This window comes from Populus nigra, chromosome 1, assembly GCF_951802175.1.
Source record: "Populus nigra chromosome 1, ddPopNigr1.1, whole genome shotgun sequence".
NCBI lineage: Eukaryota > Viridiplantae > Streptophyta > Magnoliopsida > Malpighiales > Salicaceae > Populus > Populus nigra.
Genome location: NC_084852.1, coordinates 2,408,671 through 2,427,647, shown reverse-complemented (window position 1 = coordinate 2,427,647; position 18,977 = coordinate 2,408,671). Strand labels below are relative to the sequence as shown.

Below are 18,977 nucleotides of genomic sequence, written 5' to 3'. Positions count from 1 at the left end.
GCTAAGTGATTATGATTGCACGATTCAGTATCACCCAAGCAAGGTGAATGTTGTTGTTGATGCCTTAAACAAAAAATCTATGGGTAATTTGACTCATATTTAGGAGGTGAGAAGACCTTTGATTAAAGAGTTGCACAGGTTGCTATATGAGCGGGTCAATTTTGAGATTTATGAATCAAGAGCATTGTTAGCTCACTTTCAAGCTAAGTCAGACTTGGTAGACCAGATTAAAGTAGCTCAAATGAAGGATGAGCAACTTTGCAAGATTCAAGACAAATTAGAGTTAGGGAGAGCTCCTGGTTTTGTTGTCCATGAGGATGGTGTGTTGAGGTTTGGTTCTAAGTTATATGTGCCTGAAGTGGATGATTTGAAAAGAGATGTGATGGTGGAAGTGCACCAAACTGTCTGGACTGTACATCCTGGTTCTAACAAGAGATGTATAGAGACTTGAGAGAGTATTATTGGTGAAATGGCATGAAAAGGAACATTGACGAGTTTATATCACGATGCTTGACTTGTTAAAAGGTTAAAGGTGAGCATAAAAAACCACCAGGGCTTCTGTAGTCATTGTTGATTCCTGAATGAAAATGGAAGACTATCACTATGAACTTTGTGTCGAATTTGCCTCAAAGTCAGGAGGGTTATGATTCGGTTTAGGTGGTAGTTAACCATTTGGCCAAGTTAGCTCATTTCTTGCTAGTAAAGGTGACATATGGGTTTGCAAAACTGGCAGAAATCCATGTTAACAAGATTGCAAGGTTGCACAGTGTGTTGATCTCAATTTTGTCTGATAGAGGTCCATAATTCACTTCTCAGTTTTAGGTGAAGTTTCAGGAAGCTTTAGGGATTAACATTTAGTTATGTCATGACCCGAATCCTGGATCCATGATCGGCATATAGGCAAGGTTCCCCTCCAAGGTTCCATACCTATACAAACCCAAACTTACACACAAACTTATCCTAACTCAATCAGAGTTCAACGCAGCATTAATAACAAAATCAACTTCATAATATAATTGAATTGTCTTAATACAAGAGTTTATAAAAGTTCAGAGTTTTGGAGCACTAACTAGACATAAATGAAAGGTACAAAGTACAACCAAAAAGCAGGTTCTAAAGGTCCAACAAAATGACCTGTTATCAAGCTATAAGCCTGAAAAGGATAAATAATGAGATGGTGAGTTCAACAACTTAGTGAGTAGATAACGTTCAATATACACACACGAGGTAATACAGCAATGAGAAATATATATACAAGTATGGCTCTAGGTTCTTATAGAAAGGTTTCTTAAATAGGCCATAACAAGAAGATCAAATGGTAAAGTTCATCAGAAAATCAAAATGCAATGAGCATGAGGCTCCATACTGTGGGATGATCAGTCCACACAGGTTGGTGACTCCCCCGGCCAACTAGGGTTCAGATACGATGTGCACAAAGACTAACACTACCCTGTTAGCATGGGCATTCTAACTGACATACCATAGGTTCATAATCATAATCTAACAAACATATTCATATCTCAAAGCTCAACTCATGACATCAATCAAATGAGGAGCTATCAATTCAGAAGTCAATTCAAAATATATGTTGGTTCATATCAAGAATTCAGATTCAATAATTGATCATGCTTTATCATAACAAGGATAATAATCAACATATATATTATCAAGAAGCATGATTCAATTCATATTAACAAATCAAATATTTATACTATTTCTCATGCATATGGAAAATTATCCACTCACCTGACTCAAAAGCAACAAAACTCAAAGCTGATATCGAAGGAAATCCTACTGACGTCCCGCCGGTAGAATATCAGGATTATCTAAATACAAATGAGGCATATTCAAGAACGACTCGAAAGAATATTTAACTTATTTAATAAACTTAACTAATGGTGTATTCCGTAATCCTATATGTTTTTGAACTAACTAGTCAATTTTTTCAAAAACCCAAAATTTAACGGTTTTACCGAAATCTAATCCATAATAGAACAAATAATAAAATTGGTAATAATTCACTAAATAACCCTCAATTATTCATCAAACCAATATGAAAAAGCTAATATTACAGCTAGGGACTAATCTGTAATTTATCATATTTTTAAGGGTCAAATTGTATTTTTTGTCAAATTGAAGGACCAAACTAAAAATATCATAAATCCATTACTATACTGAAATTCTGACCATAATTAGTCCTCATTTCTGTCCAGATCATCTCATTATACTCCAAGGACCATTCTGGAATTTTACCAAATTTTTAGGGTCAAATTGTAATTTTTGTCAAATTGGAGGACCAAATTGAAAGTGTTAAATTTTCATATCTGTACAGTAATTCTGCCCATAATTCATATGTTATTCTGTTCAGAATCTCAGAATATGCTCCAGGGACCAATCTATAATTTTCCAAAGTTTGGGGACTAAACTGTAATTTTCCAAAATTGAGGGACCAAACCAAAATTTTGTCATCCTCAACCTCAAACCCAGAATTCTCACAGATTACCTACTGTTCTTACCAAATTTCTAACTCAACATTCACCATTTACACAATTCATAACTCAAAAATCATCACAATCTTCCATAATCAACTCATTAATCAATTACCCATAACAATCAACATTATAACATTCAATTTAATTCATCAATTAAACCCAAAACATAAATTTTCAAAACCCTAACATTCATCAAAACTAAAATTAAGTTCAATTAACATACATTTATACATTTAACAACCTAAATCTTACCTTTAAACTTATTCTCTTCAACTCCTTTCTATTTCCCTTCTAATTCCCTCTTTTCTCTTCTTCCTCTTCTTTCTCCCTTCTCTCCTGCCGTTTCTCTCTCAAATTTTCAGATCCCTCTTTTGTTTTTTTTTTCTTCTCTCTATTTATATTTATCAACTATTGTTCAATTACCACACTACCCCTCATTTAATTTATTCCTACATCTAAGCCTTGAAGGGCTTTCTAGCCTTTTCCTATCCCTTTAATTCAAAACATTACAAGTTAAGTACTGTTTTTTATCATCAAACCGATGAACAATATGGAAGGACTATACAAATTTTAGTGGATATGTTAAAAGCTTGTGTGATTGACTTTGGTGTCGGATGGAGCAGAGTACTTATCTTTGGTGGAGCTTGTATATAACAATAGTTATCAAGCGAGCATTGATATGTCTCTATATGAGGCTTTGTATGGCTAAAAGTGTAGATCACCTGTATGTTAGTTTAAGATTGGTGAGAGGAGATTAATGGGTCTCGAGTTAATACAGACTACTTCGAATAAGATTAAGGTGATTTAATTCACTATACACTGTTCATGTAAATAGTTAATTTTTTTTTTATTTTTTTATTAAGTTTATTCAAAAAACTATTGTTTAAATTATTCAATAACACTATATAAATTAGACAGAGATCGTTTGATAACGTAGTATTTACAGAATTTGATCGCAATCCCAATTTTATTTCTGATTATATTTTACCTGATATTGTTGCGTGCTTAAAAAACTAAAAAACTGTAGTCCTTGTTGGATATATTTCATACATAATAGAATTCTAGATAGTTTAATGGAACAATAAAAAATATTTTATATAAAGTATTATTTATTTCATGATATAATAATAATAATTAGATCTATAATATTTAAATTAAAAATCATCAATATTAATATATATATTTTTAAAATTATTTTATAACCTCAATTTCAAAAGCAGTATTAACCAAACACATTAAATTACTTTTTGTTCAACCTCAATTTCAACCACAGTTTTAACCACACATACATAAATATCAAATTAACCTCAACTAAAAATAATTTTTATAAAACAACTTTTTTTAAACCACAACCACTACAATTACCAAAATACCAAACTCACTCTTAAACTTTCACGGAACCAAGTGTAACGATACTCATTGTAACGATACTCATTGAGAGGATATTCCATCAAATCACAAGAATTAAGGAAGAACTTAAAAGCTTTGTAGCCTTTCAAATTATGGTATCTACTGCTTCTTTCACATACATGTAAAGTATCATTGAAATCTCCAACTATAAACAGAGGGACATGAACAGCTAGCTTTAGAATTACAAGTTCATTCCACAGAATACTACGTTCGGCGACAGAGGTTTCAGCATAAACCCCCATTATTGCATAGTGATACCTTGTGGCAACATGAGAACCAAAGATTGCTATCCACTGTCCACCAAATTCAACAGATTCCATCTTAAATTTATTTTCATTCCACAAAGCCAAGATTCCACCCGATTTCCTTTCTGAGTTAATAGAGTACGACTTAATATTTGACTCATTCCATAGAGTTCTAACAAAACTATCTGAGCAAGAAGACCTTATAGTTTCAAACGAAGAAACAGATTTCTATCTCATGCGGAACAAGCATCTTTTTAATAGAAGTAGACATGCCTTACCCGTTACAATCCCAGAAAAAAGATCTTCATTAAATCTGATTCAAAACCTTACCAGACAACGCTCAGTGCAACAGCTACTATGTTATTGTCCAATTGTCAACCTCCCTTTCCACTTGTCCCTGAATGTCTGCAGAAAAGTCATTCAAAGTCTGCATATCATCAAAGCCATCGGTTAGCATCTTCTGGACCTTTTCTTCTATATTAAAGGTTGACAAGGAAGGCGAAACTTTCCCTTGAAGACGACGAAAAATTTCCTTGCTTTATAGCCGACGCCAATGAATCCTTTACTTGTTCTTCCACTGTATGTTGGACACTACCATTATCTGATAAGATCTTTATCTTCCTTTGTCTTCTTCTAAGAACCATTGGGTGTTTCTGTGTTTGGGATATAGGAAAGTCCTTAAACTTCCCTGTTCTGTTTAGATGCAGGGGATAACATGGTAAAGAACAGGTTTGTTGGGCCTCTTAAAGGCGAAAAGCACATAGTGTTAGAGTGGTTTGGGCTCGATCAGAAGCGGGAACAATGACAAGGGCCTTCTCCACCTCATAATCCGCAAGACTGCTCTATTCTCCCAAAAACTAACTGTTACTTGAAGATATGTTTTTACTATTAAAAAAAAATATATTTTTATATTAATACACAAAAATATATATAAAAAATAATACTTTTTAGAAATAGTTTGGACAACACTCTCAATCATACTCTTTGTTCTCAAACATAATAGAGATGAAGGATCCTCCATGATTTTGGGAATAAAATCTCTTCTGGAAAAACTGCTTTATTAATCTCTATCCCAACTGTCACTGCAAGAGTCACCATATATAAGCATCCATTTCAGCATTAAATTTATCCATGTTTGTATACCGTGCATGACTTTCAGTGTTCGACCATGACTCGGCATTTTCTTCCTCCTCTAGGTGAGTATTATTACAAGCACTGTCTGAAGTTTGGCAAACCAAATGGCTCGACAAAATTCGAAAAAGATGTTTGTCGTTAAACAGTCGAAGAATTTGTCTTGAGATGTCATAAGAAATTATGTGAAAATGCTTTTGATGCGCTTGTTTGGCTGACCAATGGGAACCCAAGTAGGCGTAAAAGATGGAAATGCATCGTGATCCTAAATATGTTATGTGGATTTCCATCTTGAGTTCTTGCAGAGCTTATGGTGATGTTGAGCTTGGAAGGGAGGCTTAAAATCAGCTTTCTAAGATGACACTTTTTACAGGTCCCTATCATTTCTTGTCTTTAGAAATTTCTTTCTTTGTTCTTTCCATCTAGGATGGCAGATTCAGCTTTCATCATCATCTGTCAAATGAAAGATTAAGCAGAATTTTCGTAGGCACAGCCTTGATTGACTAAAACTCTAATCTCCTCTCATGTTTTGAAAGTCTGAGGATGGATGAGTTTCTATGACCAAGGCTAAAACGTCTTAAAAATATAATAATTGAAAATTCACCAGCTGCCAACTGAGTAGAAGGATAAGCCGAAAGGATTGAATTGCGATATAACGTCGACCTTAATTGCCAACCCTCTATTGAATTTTCAACTTTACAACAAAGAAATTCTTCTTTGAGGTTTCTGTTTTGACCACCCAACTAGTGATGTTTACTTTCGCCGCCATATAGGATTCTTTATCCTAATTGAAGTTTCGTCTTCATCAATCAATATGGGACAATCAAATCATTCATTTTCAAAAGCAATGGAAAGTTTGACCTTCCCTTTTCTGTTGATTGCCAAATATTTCAAGCTAGTCCACAGAGACTATAAAACTTTATAGCAAAATGGCTAGGAGGTTCAATAGGTTGTGTTTGGCTTATGCCCCGAGAGATTTCTGATTATTTAGTACCAAGTTTTGATTTTTCATCAGCTTGCATCTTTCTCGGACTATCCGAAACATAGACAGATAATATGGGAAAAGCAAGACCAAGATGTACCTTGGTTAGTCTTCTTTTCCTTCTGTATGGCCACGGCATCATGATGACAAAGGTGGAGGCTACTAGCAAGGTATGTAACTTTCAAGAATCAGCAAGAAATCTATCCTTGTCCATACTGAAGCAGTTTCATATTACTTTGGTGTCTATGAATTTGTTTGTCTATGAAACAGGTTCATATTGTTTATCTAGGAGAGAAGCAGCATGATGATCCTATTCTAACTACAAATTCACATCTTGATATGCTTGCTAGTGTAGTGGAGAGGTATGGAAAACTTTATCTTACATATAATAAAAGATACAGTTAGGGTTGAAGAAACCATATATAAAGATATTCCTTTCCCAATGTTATAATTAGATTAGAAAATCTATTCCCTTCGCAAAAAAAAAATATTTTATAAAAACAATACTTAGAGTTCGACTGTCAATAAGTTACTTGTCTATATTTCTCTATATTGCTCTCTCAAAGCATGTGCAAAAAACTAGTTAGGGAAGGAGGCATGAGATATTAAATGTTCGTTTAGGATAATTGAGAAACAATATAATAGTCAATGGCTTGTTTTTTACGAGTCATTTTTATTCTCCAGCAAGGAAATGGCCTCAGAATTGATGGTGCACAGCTACAAACATGGCTTCTCTGGGTTTGCAGCCAAGCTTACAGAGTCTCAGGTTCAAAAAGTTGCTCGTACGTATGCGAACATAATTTCTTCTAGTCCCATTCTTGTTTTCCTCTCTAATTCAATGCAATCAGTAGTTCAATGCTGATATGATCATGTTCTAGTGTTAGCAAGCCATAGGTTGTTATTTGTGATACCATGCCTATATTCTGATACATTGCAAATTTTTAGAACTGCCTGGAGTTGTTCGAGTAATACCAAACAGTTTCCACAAGTTACAAACCACAAGGAGTTGGGATTTCCTTGGCCTCTCCTCTCATTCTCCTGTTAATGCTCTTCATAACAGTAGCATGGGAGATGGAGTTATCATAGGGATCTTTGATACAGGTGAATTGTCTGTCTTTGCCTCTTGCTTATATATGCATAAAAATAATTCTTAAAAAGTATTCTGATGAAACAGGAATATGGCCCGAGTCTAAGGCTTTCAGCGATGAAGGACTTGGACCTATCCCATCACGTTGGAAAGGTGCTTGTGAGCCTGGGAAGCAGTTTGATCCTAAAATCCATTGTAACAGAAAAATCATAGGAGCCCGTTGGATCATTGATGGAATGCTAGCAGACTATGGTCAGCAGTTGAACACATCTGGGAACCAGGAGTTCCTATCACCAAGAGATGCAAATGGGCATGGGACTCACTTAGCCAGCACTGCCGCTGGTGCTTTTGTGGACAATGTTAGCTACAAAGGCCTTGGACTTGGAACGGCAAGAGGTGGTGCACCCCGTGCTCGGTTGGCAATATACAAGGTGTGTTGGAGTGTTTTTGGAGGATGGTGCTCAGCTGCTGATGTATTGAAAGCTTTTGATGAAGCCATACATGATGGGGTTGATGTGTTGTCGCTGTCGCTCGGATTACCTCCTCCTCTTTTTTCTGATATTGACAAGCGTGGTGGCATAGATTTTGGTTCCTTTCATGCTGTAGCGAAAGGAATCACTGTTGTATGTTCAGCTGGCAATGATGGACCTTCTGCTCAGACAGTGCTGAATGCAGCACCTTGGATTTTAAGTGTAGCAGCAAGCACCATTGATCGAGCATTTCCTACTGCGATAACACTTGGGAACAATAAAACTTTCTTGGTATTTCTTCATTGTAGTAAAAGCTTGCGTTTTGGATTTTTAACCACTCGCTGTCTCCACCATTATTCTCAGAATAGGCTGCAACATTGAATTTTGAACATGAATCTTGCAGGGTGAAGCCATCTTTACTGGCAAGGAAATTGGTTTTAGAAGCTTGATTTACCCGGAGGCCAAGGAGCTGAACCCCAAACCTCCAGGGTAGTTTGAGTTATTGGATTACACGAACATGAAGTTGCAGTTATTTCAGATTAATTATGCATTAAAGCGGGATTCACTAACTAACTGTCTTGCATGCAGTGCCTGTGAATATCTCTCAGTTAATGCATCTATGGTAGCTGGAAAGGTGGTTCTCTGCTTCACTACGGTCACTGTAGTCCCAGCAGCGATTGTATTAAGTGCTGCAGAAGTTGTGAAGGAAGCTGGTGGAGTGGGGTTGATTGTTGCCAAGAATCCCAGTAATGACATGTATCCCTGCACCAATGGATTCCCATGCATTGAGGTCGACTATGAGATTGGAACTCGAATGCTCTACTACATTCGTTCAACCAGGTAACATGATCATTGTTATTACCTTAGCTTCATGATAACAGAACTAGGTTGCTTTTTATCCTAAGACCATGTCTTTTTGATTGGTAACACAGCTTCCCTGTAGTGAAGTTGAGCCCTTCTAAAACAATTGTGGGCAAGCCAGTGTTGGCAAAGGTGGCTCATTTTTCATCTAGAGGGCCTAATTCAAAATCTCCTGCGATTTTGAAGGTAGACTATACTTCTTAAACTTTTTCCGTGAACGCCATGCACTGAGCTCCTGTGTAAAGTTTATCCTGCATAATATTTTCCATTTCAACTGAACTAAGCTTTGAACTTATGACTAAGCTTTTGGGTGAAATCCGGTGTCCACTCGGTATCCAAGCATGGCATTGACACAAATTGGTAGCATTCATAACTTATTTCTAGTGGAAACTACTTGAGAATAATTACAAATGTGCATAGCATTCTGTTGCATAATCTGATACTTTCTGTGGCACAGCCTGATATAGCTGCACCTGGGGTGAACATTTTAGCTGCTGCTTCACCTCTTGATACTTTCCAAGATGGTGGATATGTCATGCACTCCGGAACATCGATGGCAGCTCCTCATGTTGCAGGCATAGTAGCTCTTCTCAAAGCAATTCATCCTGACTGGTCCCCGGCGGCCATTAAATCTGCGCTTGTCACAACTGGTATCCATTCTGTTACATTTTGCTAGCTGGATTAAACTGTTCGCAATTACAAGACCACATGCTTAGGTTTCACAAACGGTATACTCAATCTTCCAAAATCTTAATGCAGCATGGACGAATCATCCATCAGGTTTCCCAATATTTGCTGAGGGATCACCTCAAAAGCTGGCCAATCCCTTTGATTTTGGAGGAGGTATTGCAAATCCAAATGGTGCAGCAGACCCGGGTCTGGTATACGACATGTGTACAGCAGACTACATAAATTACCTCTGTGCCATGGACTACAACATCACTGCTATCTCTAGGCTTACAGGACTTCCTACAGTATGCCCCTATGAAGAACTATCCATTTTGGACGTTAACCTGCCTTCCATAACCATACCAAACCTTAGAAATTCTACAACCCTCACCAGAACCGTCACCAATGTAGGATCCTCTAATTCCATTTATAGAGCTGTGATTGAGCCTCCATTTGGAACCATTGTGTCAGTAAAACCTAATGTCTTAGTCTTCAACCATAAAACTAAAAAGATCAACTTCACCGTTACGGTCACCACAGCCCACCAGGTAAATACTGGGTACTTATTTGGGAGCATAACATGGACTGATGGAGTGCATACTGTGAGAAGTCCCTTGTCCGTCAGAACAGAAATACTACAACCTTATATTTCTGAAAACTAAGAAATTATTTATTTCCATGAGGTTCACTGTTTCATCTATACAAATTATTTAAATGAAAGTTTCTTAGATGGGAATGGCTATTCAAAAATTCCTTTATTTTGTTTCTACCATGGTCTCTCAAAGAAGCTAGGCCTCAACGCATTTCCTGTGTCCATCTGATAAATTGCGTAGAGGTTTCAGTTTTCAGCAAAGTCATTTTAATCTTAACACAGTCATATCCGAAAGGACACGGTTGATACTGTCGAATGCTGATGACAACTTAAGAACAAGCCCTTTGAAGAAAAATGCGTGATGTTTTGAAAAATGCGTGATGTTTCTTAGGCAAATTCCTTGAAGGTTTAGAAGTGGGTATAAATAAATAAGGGGATTGTGATAATTGAATAAAACTTGAAAAATATAAATAGAAAAAAAGAAAAGAAAGAGGGATCTGAAATTTGAGAGTGAGAGATGGCAGGAGAGAAGAAAAGGGAAAGAAGAAGAAGAAGAGAAAAGAGGGAAAGATAAAGGAAGGAGAAGGGAGTTAGAGAAAATAAATTTAAAGATAAGATTTAGGCTTTAATATGTATAAATGTGTTGTCTTTTAGCTTTAAATTTCTGTTTTGTTAAATATTAGGGTTTTGAAGATTTTGTTTTAGGTTGATTGATGAATTGATTTGAATATTATAAGTTGATTATTATGGGCAATAAGTTATTTAGTTGATTTTTGAAGATTTTAGGTAAAGATGATAATTTTGAGTTATGATTTGTTTAAATGATGAATTTGAGTTAGAAATCTTGATATATCAGTAGGTGATCTGTGAAAAATCTGGGTTTGAGGTTAAAGACTGTCGCGAAGTCATGAGTGTCGCGACGTCGTTTGGCAACGGCGAAGGCTCTTGTCGTGCCTCTTGTGTGAAGTGTTGGGAAGGGTTGGGAAGGGTTTTTGGATTTAATCATAAAATTATAATTAATGTTGAGGAGTCACCACCTAATATTATAGTCACTAGGAACCTATAGTCTGCAAGAGTCTAGGTAAGGGACTGGTTGTGCAAGGAAAAGATGTATCACCCCATTGTACCCTACCTAAGGTAAGCTACATTGTTGTTTGATTGTTTTTTCTAAGTCGAGTTTCTATTCGTTGGTCTTTTCTAAGGTTTAAGACAGATCTCTCTTCATGAGAGAGTCTTTATCTTATCAGGTTAAATCCTAACCGTTCTAAAGTCTGAATTTTAGTATCGTATTTTTACACCTTGTATCTTTAATACCTGAGTGTACTTTATCGTGTAATTTTACACCCCACAAATATTAAAGTCTAGATTTGGATCCTAAGAAAAAGATTGGAAAAAGATTTTTGACATGTTGGCCAAATCCTAATAGATAATCATAAATTGGTTATGATATCCATTTTTGGATTTTTTTAAACATGAAAAAGATGCAGTTTTTGTTTTTTTTAATGAAAAAAATGCTTGGAAAAATTTTAGGATTTAGCCGTATGCATGTAATTTTTTTTTGAAATGAAAAATTAATTTAAACGTTTTTGAGATTTAAAAAAAAAATGTTTTGAATTTTTTAAAAAAATATTTCGAAGAAAACCAGGTATTTTAATACCGGATTTATATTTTATAGTGTAAATATACAGCCCGATATTATGAAAAATTGATAGAAAAATATTTGAGAAAATCACAATTTTTTGAAATGTTTTTTTTTGAAAATTTTTGGATTTTTTTTTAAAATAAGATATAGTCCGCCATGAACAGTGGACGTGAATTATAATCCATGCCCACTGTTCACGTGTGAACAGTATGAACAGTAGGAATTCACGTCTACTGTTCACGCAGTGAGCAGAGACAGTGGAGGAGGAGGAGAAGAAGAAGAAAGGGAAGAGAAGAAAGCTACCTGGCGCGGTGGCGGTATGGCCGTAGAGGACGACGTGCAGTGGTGAGGCCGGTGGTTGGAGCTGGTTGTAGGTAGCAAAGCAGGAAGAAAGAAGAAGAAAATCTACAGGAGAGAGAGAGAGGGACCTGGGGTGTATGCTTTGCCGCTGGTGAGGAGTTCAGGCAACCACTGGTAGTGGAGGCGGTGACGAATTACGACGGTGGTTGGAATGGTGGTAGCCAGTGGTGAAGCTAGAGTTTTTTAAATAAGAGGGCAAATTACTAATAAATACTATATTATGTAAATAAATGTTAAAAATCAATTCAAAATATATATAATAATTCATATCAAGTAAAATATTATATAGAGTAATTTAAAAATATTATATAGAGTAATAAACTACTCTACCAAGCAAGAGATGCTAAGAATAGTGATTTTGCATGAATATTAATTTATTTTCTTATAATAAAAAATATTTAATTAATTAAATTTGCAAATTTAAATATTTATTTTGGACATATTCATATTAAAACCCTTAAATTTTCATAAACCCTAATATTTTTAATAACTAATTATAAAAGAATAAAATTAAAATTAGACAATAAAACAAATAAAAAAAATTTACCTAAAATATAAAGTAAAGGTAAAAAAAATTAATTACTTAACTGCACTAGAAGAAAAATTTGTATATTAAAGAAAGCCAAGTAAACTTGCTGGATGCGCGCGCGCGCGAGTGTGTGTGTGAGAGAGAGAGAGAGAGAGAGAGAGAAATTTGTATAACTAGGGTAAGAAAAAGAAAAAATAAATGAAATATCAACTATTCACTATATTATTATATTAATATTTTAATATAAAAATATTATAAAAAAAAATTAAGGGGGCAATTGCCCCCTTTTGTACTCATGTGGCTCCATCACTGGTGGTGGCTGAAGGCCACGGTGGAGGGAGAGGAAAAGGAGAAAAATTACAGAAACTAGGGAAAATGGCTGGTTTTTGGCTAATTTTGGACCCTATTTTCTCCTCTTTCAGGCCATGAAATCCACCTCTATTTATAGGAGGTGGAAGAGGGAAATCTTGTCTACCATGGGGAAACATTTCAGCCCTTGATTCAGTTGGGAAGGATCATAACCGTTGGCTCAAAGTAGGCATCCTGAGTTGTCGAATATGCAGGAAAAGGCTGACTGAGTTAGTCTCTTTATGCCGGCGCCAGAGCTAATGGGTTGTCATTAAGCCTGAAAAGGCCATATGGGATTGTAGAGAAATTGCAGGGGATAATTTAAGTGCAATATTTTTTAGTTTTTATGGACTTTAGATGCATTAAATACACCTGCAAATTAGCCTCCCTGAGTTGTCATTTCAGAATTTTAAATAAGAAGATGAACAGTACCAAAGTTCTGATTTTTGCCAAAGTTCATTTCAATCCTCCCTCTTTAAATTTGATTTAATTGCACCCATAATTGACCATTAAATTTTTAATTTTTTCAATTTTACCTTCGGTTTGTGTCAATTAAGCCCCTATAGTTTGGTGCCTTTTGTTGATTGATCATTGTCTGTGAATTTCTTAAATTTAGCACTTAATTGACTCCAAAACTTCAATTTTCTAGTAATTTGGCCTCTAATTCTAATTAATTAACTTGGTAAAAATGAAATTTGATCTCTTAAAATTTCAATCTTCTCAATTAAGCCTAAATTAAGCTCCCAAACTTAATTTTTCACAAATTAAGCCCCAAATAAAATTAATTTGACCCATTTAAAGAATAAATAAGTCCTTGCACTTAATTAAATCCTTCAATTGAACTCAAATTAATTCTTAAACATAATTAAAATTTAATTTGGCCCATGATTAAATCAAATTGGCCTATTAAAAATTTAATTATGTCCTTGGACTTTATTTTTATGCAAATTCGTCCAATAATCATTTAATTTGACCTTGAATTTGCATGTTTTCTCCATTTTTGGGTATAATGGGATACAATTAGGCCTTGAATTTCCTTTAAAATTACAGCTTGATTCCCTGGTTTGCTTTCTCCATGTTGCTAGCCTTTCTTATTATTTTTTTATTTTTATTTTAAAAAAGAAATTGACTTTTTGGGAATAACCCAGAATTAGGTTATGACAAAGATGATGAAATTTCAGTTTGGTCCCTCAATTTGTGAAAATTTTAGTTTAGTCTCCGAACTTTGAAAAAATTACAGATTGGTTTCTAAAGCATAATTCGATATTCTAGACAGAATTAAAGATTAATTATAGGCAAAATTCCAGTATAGTCATGAATTTTACCCCTAAAAATCTAGATTGGTCCCTAGCTATAATATTATATTAGCCTTTTCAAATTAATTTGAAGAATAATTGAGGGTTATTTAGTGAATTATTATCAATTCTTATTATTTTTTTTCTTATGAATTAGATTTTGGGAAAACCATTTAATTTTTTATTTTTTGAAAAAAATAACTAGTTTAGGGTTATGGAATAAACCCTTAGTTAAGTATATTAAATAGATTGTACATTCTTATCGAGTCATTTTTAAATATGTCTCATTTGTATTCAAATAATTCTAATATTCTACGTGCTGGACATCAGTAGGATTTTCTTTGGTATCTACTTTCAAGTTTTGTATGCTTTTTAGTCAAATGAGTGGATAATTTTCCATCTGCATAAGAAATAATATAAATATTAACCTATGGTATGCTAATCAGAATACCCACGCTAATAGGGTAGTGTTAGTATTTGTGTACATCGTATCTGAATCCTAGTTGGTTGAGGGAATCACCAACCTGTGTGGACTGATTATCTCGCAGTACGGAACTTTATGCTCATTGCATTGTAATTTTCTGACAAGCTTGTTATAGCCTATTTGAGAAACTTTTCTATAAGAATCTAAAGTCATAATTGTGTGTGTGTGTGTGTGTGTGTGTGTGTGTGTGTGTGTGTGTTCCTCATTATTGTATTACCTCTTGTATCTATATTGAAAATTATCTAGTCACTAAGTTGTTGAACTCCCCTTCTTATTTTATTTTTCAGGTTTATAGCTTGTTAGCATGTCACTTTTGTTGGACTTTCAGACCTGCTCTTTTGGTTGTAATTTTTACTTTTTCTTTATGTTTAGTTAGTGTTCCACAACTATAAATTTATATTAACTCTTGTATTAAAATAATCAAATTATATTATGAAGTTAGTTTTGTTGTTACTATTGCATTAAACTCTGATTAAGCTATTTAAATGATAAGTTTGTATGTGAGTTTGGGTTCGTATAGGTATGCAAACCTGGAGGGGGGACCTTTCCTATGTGTCGGTTATGGATCCGAGAATCAGGTTGTGCATAAAGACAAGGGTTCAGATACGATGTGTACAAAGACTAACACTATTATGTTAACATATTCATACCATAGATTCATATCATAATCAATCAAACATATTCATATCCCAAGGCTCAATTCATGATATCAATCAAATGAGAAGCTATCAATTCAGAAATGAATTCAAAAGTAGATATTAGCTCATATTAACAATTCAGATTCAACAATTGATCATACTTTATCGTAATATATATATATTATCAAGAAGTATAATCCAATTCATAGTAACAGCTCAAATATTGATAATATTTCTCATGTAGAAGGTAAATTATCCCCTCATTTGACTCAAAAGCAAACAGAATTTGAAAGCAGATACCAGAGGAAATCCTATTGATGTCCTACAAGTAGAATATTAGGATTATTTGAATACAAAGGACACATATTCAAAAACAACTTGAAATGAACGTACAACCTATTTAATATACTTATTAAAGGGTCTATTCCATGACTCTATATGTTTTTGAACTAAACCAGTCATTTCTCCCAAAAAACCTAAAACTTAAACAGTTTTCCTAAAATTTAATTCGTAAGAAAACAAATAATAAAAATTAATAATAATTCACTAAATAACCCTCAGTTATTCATCAGATCAATATGAAAAATCTAATATTACAGATAGGGACCAATCTGAATTTTTATTAGATTTTTAGGGGTCAAATTAGGGGTGAGCAAAAAAACCGATAAACCGATTAAACCGAGAAAACCGGAAAAAAAATAACCGAAAAAACCGAACCGAAAAAAAAAACCGAATTAACCGATTAAAAAATCACAAAAAAATTCCGGTTCGGTTCTGTTTCGGTTTCTAAAGTCTGAAACCGATTGAACCGAACCGAACCGAACCGGTTCAATTAACCAGCATTTAAAAAAAAAACTAACTATAAATACAAACATTTCCTAACCCTAGCCGCCCCCCCCTCTCTCCCTCTCACTTCACCCCCCCCCCCACCCTCTCCCTTCTCTGCATCTTTCTCACTTTACCCTTTGCCTTTGATTTTCCTCCCCTCCCTTATGGATTTGGTTCCTTTGGGTTTTAATTTTCTTGTTGAGTCTGTGCCACAAATGGAATTGGAATAGTAGATCCATTCCTCCCTTCTCTGCATCTTTCTCACTTTACCCTCTGCCTTTGATTTTCCTCCCCTCCCTTGTGGATTTGGTTCCTTTGGGTTTTAATTTTCTTGTTGAGTCTGTGCCACAAATGGAATTGGAATAGTAGATCCATTCCTTTTCTTTTGTTTTTCAAATCCGTGGATTTCTACAACCCCCTGCCATTTGATTAATTATAATGAAATGGATGAACTTTCCCTCGAACAATCAACGCTATGTGTAGTTGAACGTTGTTGCGGTCAAGGTTGTAGGAGAAGCAGAGAGGACCATTGGGTTTGAACCGGTTTGGAAGGGAAAAAAACCGAACCGAACCGAACCGAAATTAATCGGTTTGAACCGGTTTTCGGTTCGGTTCGGTTCAAAAAATTAAAAATAAATAAATTCGGTTTGGTTGTTTATTTTGGTTTAAAACCGGACCGAACCGGAAATGCTCAGCCCTAGGTCAAATTATAATTTTGTCAAATCAGATGACCAAACTAAAACTATCATAAATTCATGACTATACTGGAATTTTACTCATAATTCATCCTCAACTCTGTCCAGAATCTCTAATTATGCTTAGGGACCGTTCTGAAATTTTATCAAATTTTTAGGGGTCAAATTGGAGGACCAAAATGAAAATTTCATAAATTCATAAATATATTGGAATTCTTCCCACAATTCATCTTTATTTCTGTCCACAATCTGTAATTTTTCCAAAGTTCAGGACTAAACTTTAAGTTTCACAAATTGAGGGACCAAATTAACTGAAATTGCATTATTATTATTTTCTCTAAAAAAGGGTGGTCTATTGGTCCGTACAATAGTTGGCATAACTAATCCCAATAATTAAAATAAAAAACTAAAATGAATGAGTGTTTTACTATATGCATTTTAATGTTTTTGCCGTCAAGATTATCACCCAATGAAGTGAAGATTTGGAGTTCAAGATTTAATTGACAATATCAAATTGGATAGAGGTAAATTAATTTTCTTATTTTTATATAATAAAATGATTTAATTATCTTTAAAAATACAATAAAAACCATCATATATAAACTTTTTAGTTTTTTCATATCTTTAGAACAGCAAATTAACTAAATTACCTCTAGAAGCAAAATTTACTAAACAGGCTATCAAGAGCTTTTTTTTATCTTTTCATAATAGTTATTTTATTAAAATTAAGTGCATAGAGGGGCAATTTGGTATTTTAGTAAATATATAAATGTTATTAAAAAAAGTTATCAATGCGTACAGCGCACGCGTCACTCGAGTGGGATGAGCCTACCCACTTCAGGTGGTGCATACGATGTCGCCTATGGCCAAACATCGGCTTCTGAGAAGGTGCTAGATTCTCCTAGACAACGCGTGTGGAGAACAAACTTTGGATTTGGCATCATCAACCTTTTTGTTTTTCTCTATCTTCCTCGATTCCTACGCCAAGGCTTCTAATTTTTTTAAAGCAACCTTTCAATTTCTTTTTCTCTCAGATTTGATTTATATTCTTTTGATTCCTATTTGTTTTCTTTGAAATAATTTTTAAAATTATCATTTTTTTATTTCATCCTTTTTAAAAAAATTTCATCTATCATATTTGGTCTTCATTCTTTTTATTGGTATTTTTAATTTTTTTATCCTTCTCTTGATTTATTTTAATTTTCAATTTCATTCCTTAGTATATTATTTCATTTAGTTTTTATACTAGATTTGATCATCATTCTTTTGATTGTTATTTTAATTGTTTTTTTATCATTTCATCATTAATTTTATTTTTCAATTTCATCCCTCATTGCTTTATTTCATTTAATTTTTATGTCAAATTCAGTCTTCATTCTTTTGATTACTATTTGTTTTGTTTTTAAATTTTGGATGATTGAAAATTTTGTTTCATGATTTTTTATTACGAAGTAACATAGTCTCATAACTCGAGTTATAAATTTCAAAGATTAGTCTGATTTAACTTCGGTTCCTTTTTTTAAGTTCTTTGTTTTAATTTTTTTATTTCATCATTTAACATTGAGTTTTTCGGTATTCTGCTTCGTGATGTTTATCATTTTTTTCTATGAGGTTATTTTAATATCATATCTTAGATAACAAATTAGTGAGTTAACTCCAGTTAATTCAAGGGGTTTTTTCAAGGAAACAGCTATGACAGGCTCTGTCATAGCTGGAATCACTATGATCTTGATAAAATTGAATTAGTAACATTAATAAATCCTTAAAACGGAGTTGGTTGTTAAGGAAATGTGTTTTTTTATCACGATTTTTTTTTTTTGGATTTGAACATTGAAATTAATAAATATAAAGATTTATTAAATTCTTAAAAATGTATTAAATCAATGTAAAAATATCTAAAATTGTTAGATTTATTTGATATTGATTAACACATAAACTGATTTAAAGATATCTCCTTAATAAAAATAAATAAATAAGTAACGATGTCTCAAAATATCCAAGTAACTTAAGAATAAGGCTTTCGAGTTGGATAATCGATTAATAACAATCTCATTCATTCTCCCTAGCTAAGGTTATTGATAGCTTATACTTGGTGTTTAATAAGTCAAGGTAGTTTTTGACTAATACCTGCAAAAGGTTCCCTTTGATGGAGGTAGGGACTCTCTGATATTTAAATAAGGATCTTTTTAAAGAGAAAAAATACAATAATATTTCAAAAA

At 33.8% G+C, this 18,977-nt stretch overlaps 1 protein-coding gene across 1 annotated transcript; it reads left to right on the top strand.

The window, feature by feature from the left end:
• Positions 1 to 6,219: 6,219 nt before the first annotated feature.
• LOC133704216 (subtilisin-like protease SBT3.9) lies at positions 6,220 to 10,083 on the top strand. The gene is made up of 10 exons (XM_062129000.1): positions 6,220 to 6,430; positions 6,531 to 6,622; positions 6,945 to 7,042; positions 7,206 to 7,361; positions 7,435 to 8,108; positions 8,221 to 8,306; positions 8,406 to 8,657; positions 8,750 to 8,864; positions 9,136 to 9,328; positions 9,438 to 10,083. Exons 1-10 carry the CDS (start codon positions 6,335 to 6,337, stop codon positions 10,007 to 10,009), a joined length of 2,334 nt encoding a protein of 777 aa, XP_061984984.1. The 5' UTR covers positions 6,220 to 6,334; the 3' UTR covers positions 10,010 to 10,083.
• The last annotated feature ends 8,894 nt before the right edge of the window (positions 10,084 to 18,977 follow it).

What these genes read in the sequence shown, in the direction of transcription:
- LOC133704216 (XM_062129000.1), top strand. Translation starts at nt 6,335, where the DNA reads ATGGGAAAAGCAAGACCAAGATGTACCTTGGTTAGTCTTCTTTTCCTT. An exon ending in CATAGGGATCTTTGATACAG is followed by an intron (nt 7,362 to 7,434) that starts GTGAATTGTCTG and finishes CTGATGAAACAG; the next exon opens with GAATATGGCCCGAGTCTAAG. An exon ending in GGAACAATAAAACTTTCTTG is followed by an intron (nt 8,109 to 8,220) that starts GTATTTCTTCAT and finishes TGAATCTTGCAG; the next exon opens with GGTGAAGCCATCTTTACTGG.